Here is a 19,912-nt window from a genome sequence, read left to right as displayed (position 1 = left end):
ATAAGAGAGATCTGTAAAAAGAAAGGAAGTTGGAGGAGAGGATGAAAGAAGGTTGAGAAAAGCAGCAGGAGAACTAGAAATATGACGAACAACCTGAAGATGGTGTTACCACGGGATGTTGTCTAAATAAAGCACCCTGAAGTTGGACAGCATCCACGTGGACCTTAATTTCTATTCCCTCCCACCCCCACCCCATAGCCAAGACTAATGTGCTCCCATCTGTTGACTAATCCTTTCCCACGCTGTGAGATCACATTCACAGCCTGGGCAGCAGGGATAACCATAGTCAAGGCCTAGCATCTGAATCAAGGCTCAGCATCATCTCTGTCTCATTGCCCTGTTGCCTAAACTTGTTCTTTGTTTCTGTGAGCTGGAATCATCATTCCCTGTTTTTCTTCAAGTTCCTGTACTGAATCCCTGTGTTTTCTTCTCTTTCCTCAGTAACCCAGTCCCTGGAGCCTGAGTCCTTCTCTAGGTTCCTAAGACAGAAGTCTTGCCCCTTGGAGTCCAGATTATCTATCCCCTGATGTTAAAATTAGGAGTTGCCCTGTCTGTTTTTGTTCACGTTCTGTCGATGCCTGGAGCTATCTTGCCTTGCTTATAATTCCTCGGAGCATCAGGGTGGTGTTTGGGCAGCTCTTGCCAACCAGCCCCTGATAAAGGGACTCTCATATTACTACAGTCTATTTATAGCTATTAGTTCCTAAAAATATTTGTTAATTCACGATTCCTTCCTGCAGTGCATGCATTTGACAACACGTGGGTGCCTACTGTGTGCCAGAATTGTTCCAGGTGCTGAGGATGCAATGGTGAACAAAACAATGTGCCTTCTGAAAACTGGGAAGGATAGATAAACAGTTGAAGTACAGAGTGGGCCCCATGGAGAAAAATCAAACTGCCTGTGAGGGAGAAGGGGGGCTTTGCAGGTGGTGCAGTGGTCAAGAATCCGCCTGCCATTGCAGGAGACACAAGAGATGCAGGTTCGATCCCTGGGTCTGAAAGATCCCCCAGAGAAGGGAATGGCAACCCATTCCAGTATTCTTGCCTGGAAAATTCCGCGGACAGAGGGTCTGGCAGGCTACAGTCCATGAGGCTGCAAAGAGTCGGACATGACTGAGTGACTGAGCACTCATGAGGGAGAAGGAGGCTGGAATGGAAGGAGGGGGTTGCTGTTTTACAACAGCAGGCAGGGAAGATAGACAGCACTGAGAAAATGAGCTTGAGCAGATACCTCCAAGTAGAGAGAGATTAAAAAGAAAAAAAAAGTGACAGAGTGAGCCCTGCTGGTATTGAGGGGACAAGTATTCCAGGCAGTGGGAATTGCAAGAGCTAAGGCCCTGAGGCTAACTTGGCCTGGTGTGGTAAAGAAATAAGCATTACACTGTAGGGTAGAAGTTGTCAGAAGGATTAGTGAGGGCAGGAGGCCATGACGGAGAACTTTTCAGTTATTGAAAACGTTCTGACTTTTATTTAAGTATTTCACCAGAGGAGCTGATGTCATCTGTCTGAAAGTAGCATTCTGGCTGCCTCATGGAGAGTAGATTGTCGACAAGAGCCAAAGCTGGGTAACTGGTTAGGATTTGAGAGCAACAATCCAGAGGAGAGAGCATGGTGGCCTGGACCACATTGCTTGAGGTGGGAGTGGTGAGAAGTGGTTGGATTGTGGGTATAACTTAAAGGTAGGACACGCAGCATGAAATGATGGCTTGGATATCCTGTTTAAAAAAAAAAAGTCAAGAAGGACCCTAAAGTTTTTGGCTTAAGTAGCTACAACAGTGGAGGGCTATTTACTCAGAGAGGGATTAATGAGGTTGTTGTTCAGTTGTTAACTTCTATCTGACTCTTTGCAACCCCATGGACTGCAGCACTGTCCTCCACTATATCTCTCGGAGTTTGCCCAAATTGATGTCCATTAAGTCGGTGATGTTATCTAACCAACTCATTCTCTGCTGCTCCCTGCTTCTCCTGCATTCAATCTTCTCCAGGGTCAGGGTCTCTTCCAATGAGTGGGCTCTTCCCATCAGGGGGCCCAAGTATGGGAGCTTCAGCTTCAGCATGAGTCCTTCCAATGAATATTCAGGACTGATTTCCTTTAGGATGGATGGTTTGATTTCCTTGCAGTTCAATAAGGAAGTGGGGAGTTCAACTTGGGGCACGTTAAATTCGGGATGTCTAGGAAGCTGTGTCCTGAGCAAGCATGGGAAGGATGTGGTCCACCAGTCGGGGGTTGGCCTTAGACCGGAAATGGGGTGAGGACACGCCCTCCACGTACGGGGGTTGGGGGGAAGGTGATGTATATGGGGGGCAGATGCAGAGACTGGAAAGGGGAGCCGTGAGGACCTGGGGAAGCTCACCTATAACTGCTTCTATCTTCTCAGTGAAATAGGAAGCCAAGTGAACAACTGAGAGTGAGGACAGGAGGTGTAAGGAGGCTTTAAGACAGAGAAAGTGAGAAATAGTCTTCTAAGACAGTGTTCTTCAATTTCAGCTCATGACCTAATCATGAGTCTAAAATTAGAGATTTGAAATCATCCTGCTTATTTAACTTATATGAAGAGAACATCAGGCGAAATGCCAGGCTGGATGAAGCACAAGCTGGAATCAAGATTGCCGAGAGACATATCCATAACTTCTGATATGTAGATGACACCACCCTTATGGCAAAAACAAAGAGGAACCAATGAGCCTCTCAATGAAAGTGAAAGAGAAAAGTGAAAAAGTTGGATTAAAACTCAACATTCAGAAAACTAAGATCATGGTACCCAGTCCCATCACCTCATGGCAAAAAGATGGGGAAACAATGCAGTGAGATTTTTTCTTGGGCTCCAAAATTACTGCAGGTGGTGACTGCAGCCATGAAATTAAGACACTTGCTCCTTGGAAGAAAAGCTATGACCAATCTACAGCATATTAAAAAGTAGAGACAATACTTTACCAACAAAAGTCTGTCTAGTCAAAGCTATGGTTTTTCCAGTAGTCATGTATGGATGTGAGAGTTGAACCATAAAGTAAGCTGATCACTGAAGAATTGATGCTTTTGAACTGTGGAGTTGGAAAAGACTCTTGAGTCTCTTGGACAGCAAGGAGATCAAACCAATCCATCCTAAAGGAAACCAGTCCTGAATATTCATTGGAAGGAGTGATGATGAAGCTAAAGCTCCAATACTTTGGCCACCTGATGCGAAGAACTGACTCAGAAAAGACCCTGATGCTGGGAAAGATTGAAGGCAGGAGGAGAAGGGGATGACAGAGGATGAGATGGCTGGATGGCATCACCGACTCCATGGACATGAGTTTGAGCAAGCTCTGGGAGTTGGTGATAGAGAAGCCTGGCATGCTGCAGTCTATGAGATGGCAGACATGACTGAGCGACTGAACTGACTGACTAGTGATTTTGAAAAGTAAAATTTTAAAAGAGTTTGTTTCACATACTGAGATAAAGTTGCTTAATAAAAGCTTTATCTCAGGTGCATGTGTGTATATGTGTGTCCTGGGTTGTAGCAAAATATTTTTAAAACCATGGGCCCACACCAGTGGCTGGAAATGAACAAGGGATTGTCAAATTCAAGTCAGGGACTGAGTTACTGGTCATGCAGTTAATATATTTTCATGTAAAAATGATTAGGATATACACTCATAAGATCTTGGCTTTGGACTTGCTAGAGCAGCAGTCCCCAACGGTGTTGGAATCAGGGAGCAGTTCTGTGGAAGACAATTTTCCTGTGGATGGGGCTGGGGGATGGTTTCAGGATGATTCAAGCACAGCACATTTATTGTGCACTTTATTTACATTATTATTACATCAGTTTCACCTCAGATCATCAGGCATCAGATCCTGGAGGCTGGGGACTCCTGGGCTAGGGGTCCCCTACCTCTCCTCCCACGCAGCTCTACTTGCACTGTAGGAAAAGTATTTTCAATGATGGGACACTCATCAGCTTAAAAGTTCTAGCTTTCAGAATATAACTTGGGACCCTCAGAACACAATTGGAGCTGTTACTGGGGTGAGTTGAGGGCATGGCAGTGGGACGTCACAATTCAGTGCACTTAATATGAACTTTGACCTTATTACATGATACCGAACTTGATGGCATTTTTCCAGTTTGGAGAGCTCAGAAGGTTCTAAACCGAAACCAGTCTCAGCACACTAAGAAATCTTGTTTTTGTTCAAACTTTAGCCCAGAATGACACCATTTGGCTTTTAAAATGTATGCTCTCTTTCTCTACATTGCACTAACTGCATTTTAATGGATGATTGAGCTAATTTTAGTGCCTGCCTTTTCAAGATTTGCCTTGGATCCTCAGATGAGTCCAATCAAATATAACTTTACTTAGGAAAAAAAAGAAAAAGATTTGTTCATTCTAAGATTTTTATATGCGTCAGTTGCTGAACACTTTCCTTGCAAAATGGGTTAGTATTAACAGATATGTCAACAGGTGTTGTGAAAATAGCTATTTATATTTTTAATTCTGAGGAGCTCAGGTTATTTTCCAGACGTTGCTAATTTAGAGTAAAAAAAGAATTCTCTGGTTTTATATTTTGCTTGATTGTTAAAAATGGTTTTGAGATTACTAATTCAAACTAATTTTCTATACATCCACTGATTTCTAAACCATTTATGAGTTTTTTTAAAAAGTACTTTCTCCTTATTTGAAGGCAATGTCAAACTTAGTTCATAGACAGGAAAACATAAACGTTATACATAGAATGTATCTTCCCCATGGAATGTTTTTCTCTCTACTGTATTTTGATTTGTATAAATTTAAAACACTGAAGTAACAAAAGCGGGGATGAAATTTAACTAATAGAGAATGAGGAGTCATAAAAATGTACACTCCTGCCTACAGCAGTAAAAGTGTGCTAGTTAACAACACGAAATATTTAATCTTAGTTCAGTTGTAAACCCAAACCAGATAGACTCTAAACCCATTTCTATTGCTTTTGACATTATTAGTCTATTTTAGTCTATTTTCTAGAGTTCTTTCAGTAGTTTTTCTCTGAACGCCAAGAAAAGTTAAAATGGCAAAAGAGGAACATAAAATTCAGTAGCTTACTAGTATGGATCACTCTGCTGTTTCTTTATCTAGACCCTCATATACATATCCATCTATCTACTTCTCCATGTTAAATGTTTCTTGAGGAAATACACAGGTTGGGGGCCTCTTCCGTCGCTTCCAACAAGAGCTCTACCATGGAAAGCTCTCCTCTTCCGTTTTGCAAGTCTCAACAAGTCGGTTGCTGAGTCAGAATCTCCTTTTCCTCCCCGTTGTCAAGAAGTCTTTCTCCCTTTAAAATTCATAAAGCTTTGGAAATAGTTGGGTCTCCGGGGGGAAGGGGCGGAGATGCCTGAACGAGCGCGGCTCGGGAGGAGTCGCCCACCCCGCAGTCCCTCGGCCCCGCGCAGGGCGCGCTTTCCCGACCTGGAGGGCTGGGGAGCGGGCCCAGCTTTCCCCGGGAGCTCGCCGCGGGGTCCGCGTCTGCGTGTAAACCGCCGCGCGGGGCCGCGGGGTTTGCGGGGACTTTTGTTCGTCACCACTGAAGTGAAAACGTTTGGGACGCGGCCGGGGCTTCGTGTTTCCACGACAGGGAACACTTCCCCGCGGCGGCGGGAGGGCGGATGACAGCACGCGGCGCGAGAGGCTAAAAAAAAAACACACACACAAAAAACGGAAACCCGCGCGAAAAGGCGTTTTCCAGGGCGAGCCGCCCGGCGGCCTGCGAGGCGGCCGAGCCCTGCACACGCGTGCCGGCCAGAGGCCTCCCGCGCCAAGCCCCGGGAGGGGGACGCGAGGCGCCGGGATCCCCGCGCGGCCGCTGACGCGGAGAGCCACTCCCGGGCCTCAGTTTCCCCCGCGGGCCAGCGCTGCCTAGGGCGGACCCCTCTCCCGGCGGCCTCCCGTGACCCAGGGCAGGGCCCTGAGGGAGACGCGGTCGGAGGGCAGGTGGCGCGCGCGACCTGCCGCAGACTCAGCCGGGACCCCGCGCCCAGAGGGGCGGTTGCCCAGGAACTGTCCGAGCCACGCGCGCGCGCGCTCTCGTGAGCGCGCGCCGAGCGCTCAGGCGTCGCCGGCCGCCCGCCGGTCCAACCGGCCGCTCCTTTTCCCGGACGCGGGGGTAGCCTGAGGAGACGCGGCGCTCGCGCTCGCGCTCCCCCGCGCCCTCCCGAGAACGCGAGCGCGTCCCCGGCCCTCATCTGTATATTCATAAAAGGCGGGGTGGCGGGGGAGGCGGGGCAGTGGGGGTGCGGCGGCCGCGGGCCCGCGCGTGCCGGGACGCACCGCGGGGGGCGGTGCGATTGTGAGGTGGCGCTGACGCACGTTCCGGGCTTCTTAAGCGGCCTGGGCGGCGGCGGCGGCGGCCGCGGCGGCGGAGCCCGAGCCGGTCTCGGGAGGTGGTGGTGAGCGCCGCGAGGGGTGACGGGGGCCGAAGTCGGTGCCCCCTGGCTCAGTCACGGTGTCCCTCTCTCACTGACTCCCCCCGCCCCACCTCCTTCCACCACGGCCGCTCCGCCTCAGATCCGGCGGCTTCTTAGGCAGGGCGGCGGCGGCGGCGGACGGGGCGCGTCTCCTCCCGCGGCCGCCGGCCTGATAAATGAGGGACTTCGGTTTTGGGGTGCTGCACACCGCCCCTCTCCGAAGCAACAGCCCCGGGTCCCTGTTCAGTGGCGGGGCATACTGTCCCTCCGCCGCGGGACCCGCCGCCCCGCTGCCCTCCGCCACGCCCTTCGGCCCGCTCTCGCCGCCGCCGTTGCCTGTCACCGGCTTTTCGGAGGCCGCCTCCCCCTTGTCGATCCCCCTCGGCTGCGGCGGCGCGGACCGCTCAGCTGCCGCCGCTGCTGCCGCTTCCTCTTCCTCCCCGTTCCTGGCGCATCAGCAGACCATGCAGGATGAGCTGCTGCTGGGGCTGACACAGCAGCCGGCGCGGCCGCTCTCGGGGGCGGCGGCCACGGAGAAACTCCCCAACCACCACCCCGGCGGCGGCACGAACGCGGGTGTGACCCACCTCCTCCCCTCCCAGGACTTCAAACCGAGTCTGCACCACCCCTCCTCCTCCTCCGCCTCCTGCTGCTGCTGCCGCCGCACCTCCTCCCCGCAGGACTTCAGTAAGCGGCAGCAGCAGCAGCTGAGCAGCCAGAAGAGGAAAGAGTTCAGCCCTCCCCATCTTCCCCACCCTCCGGACTCGAAGCCGCCGCCGCCGCCGCTCCACTGCCCGGGCCGGTTCAGCCCGCCGCCGCCGCCGCCCGGCCAGCTCCTCCAGCCGGCGCCGATCACTCAGCGCCAGCAGCCGCCGCCGCCGCCGCAGTTCAGCCTCCCGCACCCGCAACACCTCCCGCCGCAGGACTTCGCCCCGCGGCAGCGCCCGGCCGACCTGCCCCCGCTCCCGCAGCTCCAGCCTTCGCCGCCCGCAGCCTCGCGGCGCCGCCACGGAGGCGCGGGCAGCCCTCGCAAGACCCCGGCCGCGGGCGAGGGCAGCGCCGCCGAGCCCCCCAATGCGGGCTTGGCCCCCTCGACGCCGCCGGTGAACCCCGCGCCGGGCTCCATGGAGTCTCCCAACCATCCTCTGCTCAACAGTCCCAGTAACCTCCTGCCCGGCGGGGCGCTCGGCGCGGGCGCCTTCAGCAGCCTGCAGAGCCCAGACCTTCCGCACCCGGGCGGCGGCGGCGGCAGCGGGGGCGGGGGGCCCCCCGGAGGCGGAGGGGGAGGCGGCTCCGCGTCGCCGCCGCCGCTGCCCGGCTTCGGCACCCCCTGGTCGGTGCAGACCGCGTCGCCGCCGCCCCAGTCCCAGCCGCCGCCGCCGCCCCAGCAGCCGCCGCCGCCGCCGCCTCCCCAGCAGCCGCCGCAGCCGCAGCCGCAGCCGCCGGGCTCGTCGGCCGCCACCCCGGGTGGCGGTGGCGGCGGCGGCGGCTCGCTCAGCGCCATGCCGCCGCCCAGCCCCGATTCGGAGAACGGCTTCTACCCCGGGCTGCCGTCGTCCATGAACCCGGCCTTCTTCCCGAGCTTCTCGCCGGTGTCCCCGCACGGCTGCGCGGGGCTCAGCGTGCCGGCGAGCGGCGGTGGCGGCGGCGGCTTCGGGGGCCCTTTCTCGGCGGCCGCCGTGCCCCCGCCGCCCGCCATGAATTTACCTCAGCAGCAGCCCCCGCCGCCCGCGGCGCCGCAGCAGCCGCAGAGCCGGAGGTCGCCCGTCAGCCCGCAGCTCCAGCAGCAGCACCAGGCGGCGGCCGCCGCCTTCCTGCAGCAGAGGAACTCCTACAACCACCACCAGGTAACGGCGGACGGGCGGCCGCCCGACTGCGTCGCGGGGCCGGGGAGACCGCGGGCGGGGCGGCCGGAGACCGGGCTCGGCCGAGCGGCCCCGAGGAGCCGCGGCGAGGGCCGCTCGCCCGAAGGAGGGGGACGCGGAGGGCGGTGAAGGGCCACGGGACTCGGGCCGCCGGCTGGGCAGGAGGGCTGTGGCCACCGTGGGCTGTGGGGCTCCGGAGGCGGGCCCGGCTGGAAGTGGCCCCGGCCGGGCGCCCCCTCGAACGCCCCGGCGCGGCGCTGGAGGCTGGGGCCGGGGCGGAATGGCGCCCGGGCCGGGGCGGCGGGCGCCCGGGCGCGACGTCCCCTCCGGTCCCACGGAGCGGGCAACCCCGGGGCTCCGCCGGCGCCCCCGTGGCCGGGCGGGCGGCCGGCCGACTAGCCGGTCGGCTTCCCCGAGCCCGGGAGACGCGGCGAGGCGGCCGGGGTTCGGGGACCGAGGGGCCGGCGACGCGGGACCGGCGGGCTCGGGCGGCGGCCTCGGGAGGAGCGGCTGTGGGAAGCGAGCTGGGGAAGGATTACCGGAGGCGACGCGTGTGGGCAGCCCGTGAGCCTCCGCCGCCGTCCAGTGAGGGAATGGGCGGAAAGGCCTTTTTGCTTTGGGGTTTCGTTCCTCCTGAATTGGCCGGAGGGAGCCGTCGCGGGCGAGGCGGTGGCCGCCGCACCGCCTAGGCCGGCGGGACCCGCGTCGGCGAGCGGCCGCCGGCCGGCCCTCCTCCCGCCGACCTGCCTCCCTCCCCGCGTGGGTCGGCCCCCCGAGCTGTCAGATGGCTGAGGAGATCGGTGCTCCAAGCTTGTTTCACTTTCTGTGCCTCTCAAGATTTGGGTAATATCTTGTAGGTTTTAAAACTAAACGAGCCTGCGATTAGTGTGTTACCTTGAAGAGAAGACTTTTCCTTTTTTTTTTTTTTTTGGTGGCCTTAATCTTCTCTTGAAGATTATTTTAAGGGGGTATATTTTGAGGGGGTAGTGTAGCTATGAAATCACAACGGGCAGGTTATTCATCCGGGTCCTTTCTGAAATTCGAGGACTGTGTTGTTATCCTGTCAGGACAACGTCTGAGTGACCGCTGGGTTGGTTAGTTGACATTGAAAGAGTATTTTGTTGTTCTTTTTTTTTTTTAATCTAGTCAGCATTTATTAAAGTGGTTATTCTGTCTAAGGCCACTTCAGTGATTAAAGATTGAGAAGCAAAATTGGACCTTAACCTTAAGTATTAACTGATGTAACTTTTTCCATTGACGGGTTAGTTTTTAAGGATTAACCTTTTCAAGAGGTGACTACTATCTAAATTAACCCAAGTAACAGTTAACAGTCTGTTTAAATTAACCAGAATAACAGTTAACAGCTTTTGTTGAATCACTCCACTGGTTTCTCCCTGAGAAAGGAGAATGTGGCCTGTAAGAGTTGAAATTAACTAATTTTGAAATAATATGCCACTTTTCCATGATTTACCTGATCTTGAAGAGCTATCTTTTGGATGTCAGGGTCTTTCTTTTTTAACTGGAAACCTGTGGCGACAATTATCAATAGGTATGTTTGTGTTCTTGAGGCCGTGGACTATTATTAGAAGACTATACAGAGATCCATATTTAACAGTAATCCGCTTTTTGTCAAACAGAAGGGTCTCGCAATGGAGTGTAAAAGGTCACCCAACTATTAAATGGAATTTTAGATCACTGCAAGAGAAGTTTGAGTACTGTGTCCATGAGGAAAGTAAGGCCCTCAAGAATGAGAGATTTGTCCATGGACCCTTAGCTATGCTTTTGAAATATGTAGAGGGGGAAAGGGTAGTATATATTCATGGTTATGTTAGCATTAAAAAATGTTTTTAAACAGGTACTATAGATCAGGTTTATCCAAAAAATAGGTTTAAGAGTGTTTGACTTAACAGTAACTTATTAACTTACATAGTAACTCTATGACCTATACTCCCTTTGGCTCAATGTTACCACAAAATTATTAAATTATAAGCTTATTGACAATATAATTGCTAGCAATTAATACTCTTCAAAATCTACAGTTATAGCCTCTTGGAGAATTTTTCATTGTTTGATGACTCAACTCTTTTTGCCATTGGTTCTGTTTTGGAATATAATTTATTTTTGAAAATGGATGACATTAATGGAGACATGTATTATTAAGATCTCTACTAGAATGATCAAAGTACATAGTCTTCTCAGTGTATCCACCTATGGATAATAGCAGATAATAACAGTTTCTTGGATAGTTAAGTAAAATAACAACTACAAAAATTTCAAAGAAAGTACATTAAAAGTGGAATAAAATATTTTAAAAGTTGAATACAGTGCAAAAAAAAGAGAGAGACATTTCTTGTATTTTCTCTATCCCCCAAAGGCATTTTTATTCCATTCTATAGAATAAAGCCAAATGTTATTAACCACTTCTACAGTGATCATATTTCACTCATATGATTGGTATATTTTAATAAATAAAACCCTATTTCTAGTGGTATGCTTAGCAGAATATGATTGCGTAAAGATCATAGTATAAGTTATATCTTTAAGGATCTTCAAAGTTAATTTCAATTTTTATCTTTAGTTTTTTTTCATATCTGTCATGTATATGGCTCTCTTGAAGGGGAAAAAAAGTAACTGCATGGTTCTATTTTAGTAATTGTCCTGAAATATCTGCTTGATTCATTATAATTTATGTAGACGAGAGTACGAAAAGTCACCTAGCATTAAGTGAATATGTTTTCATATACAAGATCTCAAGTCTATTAAATACTCATTTTTTAAAAGATTATATGAACTCTTAACTCAGGCCTAGGTTTGGATTTCAATTATAAACTCTTTAAATGCCTGTAACTTAAATAGATGTGTTTTCCCCAGCCTCTTCTGAAACAATCTCCTTGGAGCAACCATCAAAGCAGTGGCTGGGGCACCGGAAGTATGTCCTGGGGAGCGATGCACGGCAGAGATCACCGTAGAACTGGAAACATGGGGCTTCCAGGAGCTATGAATCAGATATCTCCATTGAAGAAACCGTTTTCTGGTAATGTCATAGCACCACCGAAATTCACTCGCTCTACTCCATCACTGACTCCAAAATCTTGGATTGAAGATAATGTGTTCAGAACAGACAACAATAGTAATACACTCTTACCCTTACAGGTAAGAATGGTGTGTAAATGGCCTTGTTTCTAATGTTAATCTTTCAATATAGGAAATTGGGTGGTGGTAGTAGTAATAGTATGATAAAGTTCATGGATTAAAATGAGAAAGCTCTAATGTTTAAGTGTCTATCACAGGATGAAATACCTATACAGAGAAAATGAGACCAAAAAAAAAAACATTCTCTAAACACATAATAGAAAACAAGCTTCATTAAGTATAGAAAAACCCTGCTATATTTCTTAAATTCATATTGAAGCTTTTTAATTGGCAGCTCCTTGTGAATGCCTTATTAATCTTTAACAGGCCACCAAAATGAGTTTCTCCTCCAATATAGCTAAACTAAAATATTTAGTAATTGTTCATGAATTTGACTATGATCAGCTGTATGTATATTCAAATATAGTTAGTGCAGCTCTGATCAAGGCAAAATAATATTAGGGTGTTTTACATTAAATTCAAATTTGTTCACTGATTCAGTGACTTTTTCTAAATGTGGCCTAATATTTATGAGGATTAGACATTTTTTCAGACCTTTAATATTTTGTTGATATTTTAAGTTAATGAAGTCCCCTTATATTATCTAAAATGAGAATATCTTTCCCTTAACACTGTTAGAGGATGGAACAAAGATACAAGATAGAACTTTTGATTGTTTTTTTTTTTTTTTTTTTCCTTTTCATTCTTTGTTCCTTTTTTTTTTTTTTTTTTTTGTGGGTGGGTATGGGGAAGAGAACTGCTTGTTTCTGATGAAAACTTCTATGCTATTGAAGGTGAGATCTAGTTTGCAGTTGCCAGCTTGGGGCTCAGATTCACTCCAAGATAGTTGGTGCACTGCAGCCGGAACATCCAGAATAGACCAGGTAGGCTGCACAGTGTGTACTTACCAGGATTTTGGCTAGGGGCTTAGTATTTGTATTGTGAGTAGGATTTAGTATGTACTTTTCAATTATACTTGTTTAAGCATATGTCAGAAAGCCTGAAAGCAACATATTTTTAAAGGATCTCTTAAACTATTTAAAGTGCTTCGTTTTTAAATTTGAAAGTAACTCATAATCATTTTACATTTCCTGAAAGTAATTGATTTGTTTTTGGAAAAAGGAATCATATACCCAAGTGCACCTGACTTTAAACATCAGTCAAACTGAACACCTTTTATCTCTTTTCAGAATCATTTAAAGTGAACATATTTTATGTCTTCTCAGAATCATTTGCAGTTAGGTATAAAATCATATGTTTAACATCTAATCGTACATTTAATAAATGTTTTATAGGATTTTTTGGCAAACTTTTTCATGAAACATGCTGTATTTGTCTTGAGATATACTTCTAAGAAAGCCCTTAGTTCAGTTTTTCACCTTTATAAAAAAGTTTATTGTATTTCTCTAAATTTTGTTACTGCTATTATGCACTTATCTTCTCCCAAATAATCAGTTCCTTATAGAAAAGAAACTGAGTCAAACATCTGAGAGTCAAGTCTTAGTCGAATCAACTTCAAGTCCTTTATGGTTACAAAATGCTGTCTCTCTTCCTGCAGATGAAATTTGAATGCATACTGGGTACCAGGTGATGAGAATAATTTGCAGGACAAGTAGAACACTCAGTCCTCACAAAAGAGGATTCTTTACTACAGAGCCCAAGCTTGAATGACCATAGACTTGACATTGTGGGAGTCCAGTGAATGGAGCTCTGTTATCCGTAGTTACTTTATCAACATGAAATGATTTTACAAGTAAGGACTGTATAAACAGATTAATATTACATTTGAAAATAGCATTCTAACCAGGAGGGTTGGCAGTAACTTCAGTAATCAGCCATTAGCACTTGTTTTAAATAAGTCCACCTATTTACCAAAGTAGTCCTGCCAGAATCTCCAGTTAGAAATAAGTATGCATCTCATGTAATTTGTAATTTATTATCTTGTTAATGTTGCAATGTAATCCATCTATTTCTACTCTCCTCTCTTCTCCTCTCTTCTTCTTCTAGGCTATATTAGTGGCATTTTCAAGTTATGGTGTTCAAATTAAATACATAAATGCCTAGGAGATGGTATGCTAGAAGAGAAAAACTGGTAATTATTTTGAAGGTGGCAAGGGACATGTTTTTAGACAAGAAAGGACATAATTATTTGAAGAGGTTGTACCAGGAGGAAGCAGGAGGATATGTGAGGGGGATGTGTAACTGTGGAGGAAAAAGAAGACAAAGATGTCAATGAGGATCCATGGGGGTTGGGGGACAGATGTTGAGAGATTAGGTTATTAAGATGGCTTCAGTGGGTAGAAAAATGCTGCAATAGATAGAGGTCATAATGAAAGGGGAATTTTCAAACTGGGCTCTGCAGAGGTGCCCATGGGACTCCCACAGGATGAGGGCCATCAGCCCTCCCACTCAGCTTCTCTGCTCTTATCTATGCCCTTAGGATTTAAGGTAAATTCACTTTAGGAAAAGGATTTTGATGCATAAGGATAATTTTTTTTATTTTTATTTTTTGGTAAATTGTTGAGATATTGGCAATCCCTGTGGATTCCTGAGCCTGAGATATGAGGATGAAGTTGAAGAGAATGCTAAAGAAAAAGATAGTGGAAAGTGAACTGACCTAGAAGAAAAGGAGACCTGAAACCTGAATCTTCTTCCTCTCACGCGTTTTTTGACATTGGATGACACAGTTTATGGGCTTTCATCTCTTTGGGTCATAGTTTCCCTATCTGTAAGAGGAATGTCTAGAACTAGATCCTGTAAGGCCTTTGTAGCCAGCTCTTGTGCTTTCTTTCATCTATTGTGGCCACGTCTTTTGCTCCCTGCTTCCTTATCCCCCCTCCTTTATTTTTAGAATACAAGGGTCTTGCTTTATTTGAGGGGCAGGGGGAGCAATGGGCATTGGTCCCAGGCGGTGGACGTACCCTGTATGACATCCCACCTGGCCTTAAAAGCAATGATGTTTTTTCTTTGAGTACTCTAAGGGTACTTATTATACAAAATTTGTTCAGGGTTTCTCTCTTTCCATAAAAGGTTGAGGTATTTGAAGTTGAGGTTCTTAGAAATACAGCAGCAGCTACAAACTAAAGCAGCAGCTGCAATTGGTATCTTAAACAGTTGGGTAGTTCCTCAATATTTGGCAAAGTTAAAATTATAGAAAATACTTAGACACTTAAATATCTGGGGAGATTATTTTCATTTCTGATCTTTTTTATCATATACAATATTTTTATACTAATACATTTTAGTTAACAAATAAAAACATTTAACTTTTAAAATTTCCTTAAGTCTCAAATTGATTTAAGTCTAAACTGTAGTAAACCGTAGAACTAAAGTCTTAATTCTTGTACCTGGCCTAACCTATACCAAGAATGGGACGTGTAACGGAATTTAGTAAATGGAAAAGAAATAGTTTTGTACATTGGTTTTATTTCAGTTGTATGTAAAATTTTCAAATTGGCATTTCCTTATTTAAAATACTCCCTCTTTTTTTAATCAAAACACTTCAGATTAAAAACTTTTTAAAAACAAATATAAATTGTTATATTCATTTCTGAGTTTAAAATGAATGTATTTTTTATTAGTTTCTTTAAGGCTAAATATAATACTACTTTTGTTTAAAATGCTATTAGCTACTCTTGCTAATATGCTAAGTCATACTCAAAAGTATGAATTCTAAATTACCTTAAAATTGAATTTTTAGGCAGATAAACAGGTTGCAGTATATTTATTCATTAATACTGGAATATTTTCAATGGAGAGTAAATACACTAGGAGCTGAGGTTATTACTTAGTTTATATATAGCATATCAGTTTTCTGTAAACAAACCAACACCATGCTTTTAAAACTGTATTATAGCCTATAAAGCCTGTGAGAGTTGGCCTGCTCTTTAGCTGAATGTGTATATATATTTTTTTCCAGCTCTAGACTTGGAGTCTTATAGATGTTCTCCCTGCAGTTCCTGGGAATGTACATAAACTACCTTGAATTAACTGAAGATATTTTTTGCTAATCTTTAATATCCAGGCTATTATGATAAATGTGATGTGATAATCTGGGGACCTCTCAGAAAAATATATTCTTTGGAGACTTTATTCACATTATACAAAAAACAAGGTCAAGTCCAAGTTTTCATTTAATGAAACGTTCCTTAAATTGTGATTCTTAAACTAGATGAGTTTATAGGGACACTGGTAGTTGTGAAACTATCATACCTACTGAAAATAAGGTAGGATGGGATCTCGTTATCTGTGCTTAAGATCCTTTTTATGTTTCCTATCTGTTCAGTTCTTTACTTGTACTTGATACATTCTTACACCAGGTATTTTTTTTACTTACCTTTCCATTTTATTTAACCATTGTGGATACTAAATTAGCTTTGGCTATTTGGGGCTTGATGTTTTCCCCCCCAAATCACTGTTACAGCTCTTTGTTGAGGATTAGAATAATAAAGGAAGGTCAAGAAATGTATATTCATTGTATATGCAGTAGTGCTTTACCCTGGAGATATGTCTAGAGAGATACTGTTCTTTGCTTTTGAGAAGATGAAAGTCCAGTTGGATGAATAAGGGATATCTCTGTGTGAAACAACAGAGAATCAGATGGGAGTGTATAAGATTGAGAGCTACATTGCGTACTGAGGCAGAGCAGTACAGTATCTGATGCTTGCTCAGTAAAGTGCAGTAGCAGAGTATAATCAGGAGAACTAAACACAAAAATACAACAAAAGTTGATATTTCTACTTAGGCAGAAGAATATATGCCCAAGCCATCTGGTATAACTTTAAATATGATATAGAGTTTTTCTATGGGCTTCTCTTGTGACTCAGATGGTAAAGAACCTGCCTTCAATACTGGAGACCCAGGTTCAACCCCTGGATCTGAAAGATCCCCTGGAAGAGGGCATGGCAACCCACTCCAGTATTCTTGCCTGGAGAATCCCATGGACAGAGGAACCTGGTGGGCTTTCTATAATCTGCCTCTTTTTTCATAGGGAGGATACATCATTGTCAAAAGGAAAAGCTTCTATTTACCTACCTCTTTTGAAATAATAAATAGGGTTTTGATTGTGTCAAAGCAAAAATACAACATCCCATAAAAAAGTTCCCTTTTAAGTAAGTTTAAGTTCCTTTTGTTGTATTTTAATATCACTGTTGACCACATTAGTTAACTTTCAATCAATGTTCATAATCTTTCCAGGTCATCCTTTTTAAAATTAGAATGACTTTGTTCTTTCTGTGTTTTTTAGTCTTTCTAGGAGTTCGTTGTTGCTTCCGTAAGTCTTTGTGGCAAATGTTTGTATTTAAAGACTGTAGCAAACTATCAGAATATAAGAGATTGTTGTTTTTTTACCATTGTGTTCTAATTTTTGCCTCTTCATTGTGGGATACTGTAATCTCAGTTTCTGAAAGCCCATTTAGTTGGTTCTTTGCCACATAGCTTTCATATTTCTGCAGTAGATTTGGATAAACTTTTTCTGGTAGATTTTTACTTTTGTGAAGTATTGGCTGTTTTCAAATAACCATGTAGTAATAAATGTAAATTACATTGCTGTGATTTCCCATCTTTTTATGATAATCAGTATTCCTGTGTTTATGATAACTTTAAAATGGATTCAGGATTTCCATTTAGCTTTTGAACCAATGGGAGTTTACATGAACACAATTTGTTCTAATGTCCCTGTTCCTGAAGAATGCATGAGTGTTTGTCTTGTAACCAAATATTTTTTTTTCAGAAGTTATATTTTAATCCCCACACTTTACTTAATGGAATTATCTGTATCTTTTTTTAACATGACCGACCTCCAGGTTCCATTACCCAGAAAGTAACTTTTGCGAGGTCATGAGCTCTTTGCCTGCTCAAGGCTATTTTGTATTTGGTGATTTAAAAATCATGTGGGCTGCAGCTGATGCTTAATAAAGTATAACTAAGTTAATAGTTTTAAAATAGCTTGCTGTTTTCTTTGCTGAAATAGGAGTTTGTTTCATGATGAAAGACTTGATATGCAAAGGAAAATAAGGGACTTTATAAGTGGGCATCTCACTGTTTTAGTTGGATATAGGTATTAAAACTAAAGCTGTTAATACATGTGGCTTTTTTATTTTAAAAATAAGAGTTGCCAGAGTTGATACATTTATTGAATAACTTGCTTGTATATTTTCTCTTCATGCCTTAAATATTATCCATGGCCCGTTGACAGTATGTATAGGATTCTGCATTAATTTTGCTGTGCTCTAAAGCAAAATCATACTCCTTGGAATGGAGGTAGAGGCTGGCCAAATAAATACATAAATCAAAGTTGTATGGGAAATGCAAATTTGGGTGGTATTAGTTACCATTAATTAAGTTCATAGGTTGACTGAAGACAGGTCATGTCTGATTCTGTTCAGAAAACATAAGCCTGAGAAGATAGCCCTGAACCATAACACATTTCTTTGTAAGAATTTAAGATCAGTAGGCTATAAAGTATCTATGTTATATTCCATCTTAGAACCCTTTGATACAGCACACTTTTTTAAGATTTTTGTCATGACAGTTTACTTTTTAAATTCTATATTTTAAATACATTTTGGAGCTTTGAATATAATATCTAATCTTTTATTGTGTGGTTGGAAATTCAAGTCGACAACAAGGTCACATTATTACCTGATACTTGTCTCAGTTTAGTTACTTAACATTTTGAGTACTTAGTCTATGGAAGATTCTGAGATTTGCAGTCCTTTGTAATTACCACCTAAAAGTGCAGTCTCTGAGCTCAAGTTAAACTTTTGCAGCTTTTATGGTAAAGATAAATACTGTTCATTCAACAAACATTTGAGAGATAGTTATATTCCATAATTAGCAGGTCCCTACCCCTAATTAACTTAGAAATTCATTGACAGAGGCAGGAAAACCAACAAATTAGTTATGAACTCATACATGGAAGCACAAAAGATGGACATATTTGGATAGATTACAAAAATTGCATGTCATTTCTGCCCAAGTTTTTCTGTATCCCAGTTTTATTTGTTATATACTACTGTAAGTCTTTTGCTTTTCCATTATTTCTATTATTTTTAAAGTGGACTTTAGATATCATCTAGGTTGATGCGATTGTTTTATTTTCTTGAAGATGGAACAAAGCCTAAAAAGGTTAAGTAGCTTCAGGTTAAGAAGCGCAATGCTTCTTAAAGTGTGGTCTTTGGACCAGCAGTCTCAGGATCACCTGGGTACTTACTGGAAATAAAATTCTCAGAGGCCACTCCAGACCTGTTGAATCAGACCTATTGAATCAGTTGATGAGTCCCAGCAAACGTGTATGTCTGACAAGCCTTCCAGATATTTCTGAAGCATGCTTAAGTGCGAGAGTTGCTGTTACAGCTCAGTGACTGTGTGCCTCCATCCCCAATCAAGGTCATTGTTCTAGGGAACACCTATTACTGGTGGGTGTGTTACATCTCAGGAGTCTAAGGCAAACTAAGTAAGGGGTGCTAATTTAGGTAGTGATGAAGCTCCAGCAGGATCTTCCAGGTCTAGTATTCTTTCCATCGTTCACTGTTGCTTTGCACAGTTTTGAATTCTCTGACAGTGACTTGTTTAGTCTGCAGTGGTGATCTCCCACCCCACCCCCGCCCCCCTCAAAAAAAAAAAGCTTGCAACCTTCATTGAAACGTCAGAGGAGAATTTTAAAAAGTCAACATACTCTAAGAAAAGCTTCTTATGTTTTTCCTTGGCTTTCTAAAAGAGTGGTTCTGGATCTTCTCTGGATTGTGGACTCCTTTGGAAAACTAAGGAAACCATAAACCTTTTCAGGAAAAAATCACATATACATGTCCATATGGAGCATTACATCATCTCACAGGTGTCATGGTCCTTGAAGCTCAGGGACCTAGGTTAAGAAGTGCCTCATTCTGATTTCTGTGGAGACTTTTTCCCCCAACTTTTCTGGTTCTTCTTTTCCTTTTTCTGTGTTCATTATTCTTTGAGAATTGGAAGTGGCCTGCCTGGTCAACCTTCCCCTCATTTACACACAATGCATAAGCACCGGGTAGGGTACACACTTAAACATAAATGAGTGGGGTTAACATGGGCATAATTTGGGAACAGACTGCCTGGCAATTAGAGGGGCACAGGCCAGGGCTTGCTGTGGTGGCTCCCTGTATATATTTGTTCAAGTTTATTGAATGTATATTGAACAGAATACAATATAAATAAATGAACATTACAGAATCAGATTCCTTCTAGTAAGCAAGTTGAGGGGTTTGACATTCAGCAAACAAAACTTCAAACTACACAAAAGACTTTGTTCTGAGACTTGATGATATAGGAAACTTGCTGCAGTGAGAATTCTTTCGCCCTTTTCTCCCCTGCCTTCATTTTTTGCAACAGTGGGTAGAGGGGAGAGAAGATTTGGAAATGCAGAGATCAATATGTCAGGATTATTCTTGATGTTTGTCTTTGTTCTGAAATTGGTATTTCATGCTTTTAATTTTTACTGTTTAGGATGCTTATGCATTCTTTATT

The 19,912-nt window shown here is 44.7% G+C and overlaps 1 protein-coding gene across 11 annotated transcripts in view; it reads left to right on the top strand.

The window, feature by feature from the left end:
- Positions 1-6,290: 6,290 nt before the first annotated feature.
- CPEB2 (cytoplasmic polyadenylation element binding protein 2) overlaps positions 6,291-19,912 on the top strand; it is a 68,877-nt gene continuing 55,255 nt past the window's right edge. For 5 of the 11 annotated variants that reach the window (XM_086407473.1, XM_086407472.1, XM_086407469.1 and 2 more), the window contains exons 1-3: positions 6,291-8,263; positions 11,153-11,434; positions 12,208-12,297. In XM_086407473.1, the coding sequence (XP_086263599.1) occupies positions 6,593-8,263; positions 11,153-11,434; positions 12,208-12,297 (2,043 nt within the window). In that variant the 5' untranslated portion in view covers positions 6,291-6,592. Of the gene's footprint in view, positions 8,264-11,152; positions 11,435-12,207; positions 12,298-12,971; positions 13,167-13,938; positions 14,689-19,912 lie in introns of those variants that run through there. The other 6 variants (XM_086407477.1, XM_086407476.1, XM_086407475.1 and 3 more) reach the window with 3 other exon arrangements.

This window comes from Bos grunniens, chromosome 6 (genome assembly GCF_055505025.1).
Source record: "Bos grunniens cultivar Pamir isolate PY7600 chromosome 6, Bosgru_T2T1.0, whole genome shotgun sequence".
In the NCBI taxonomy this organism is placed as follows: Eukaryota; Metazoa; Chordata; class Mammalia; order Artiodactyla; family Bovidae; genus Bos; species Bos grunniens.
This window is presented reverse-complemented; position numbering and strand designations above follow the sequence as displayed.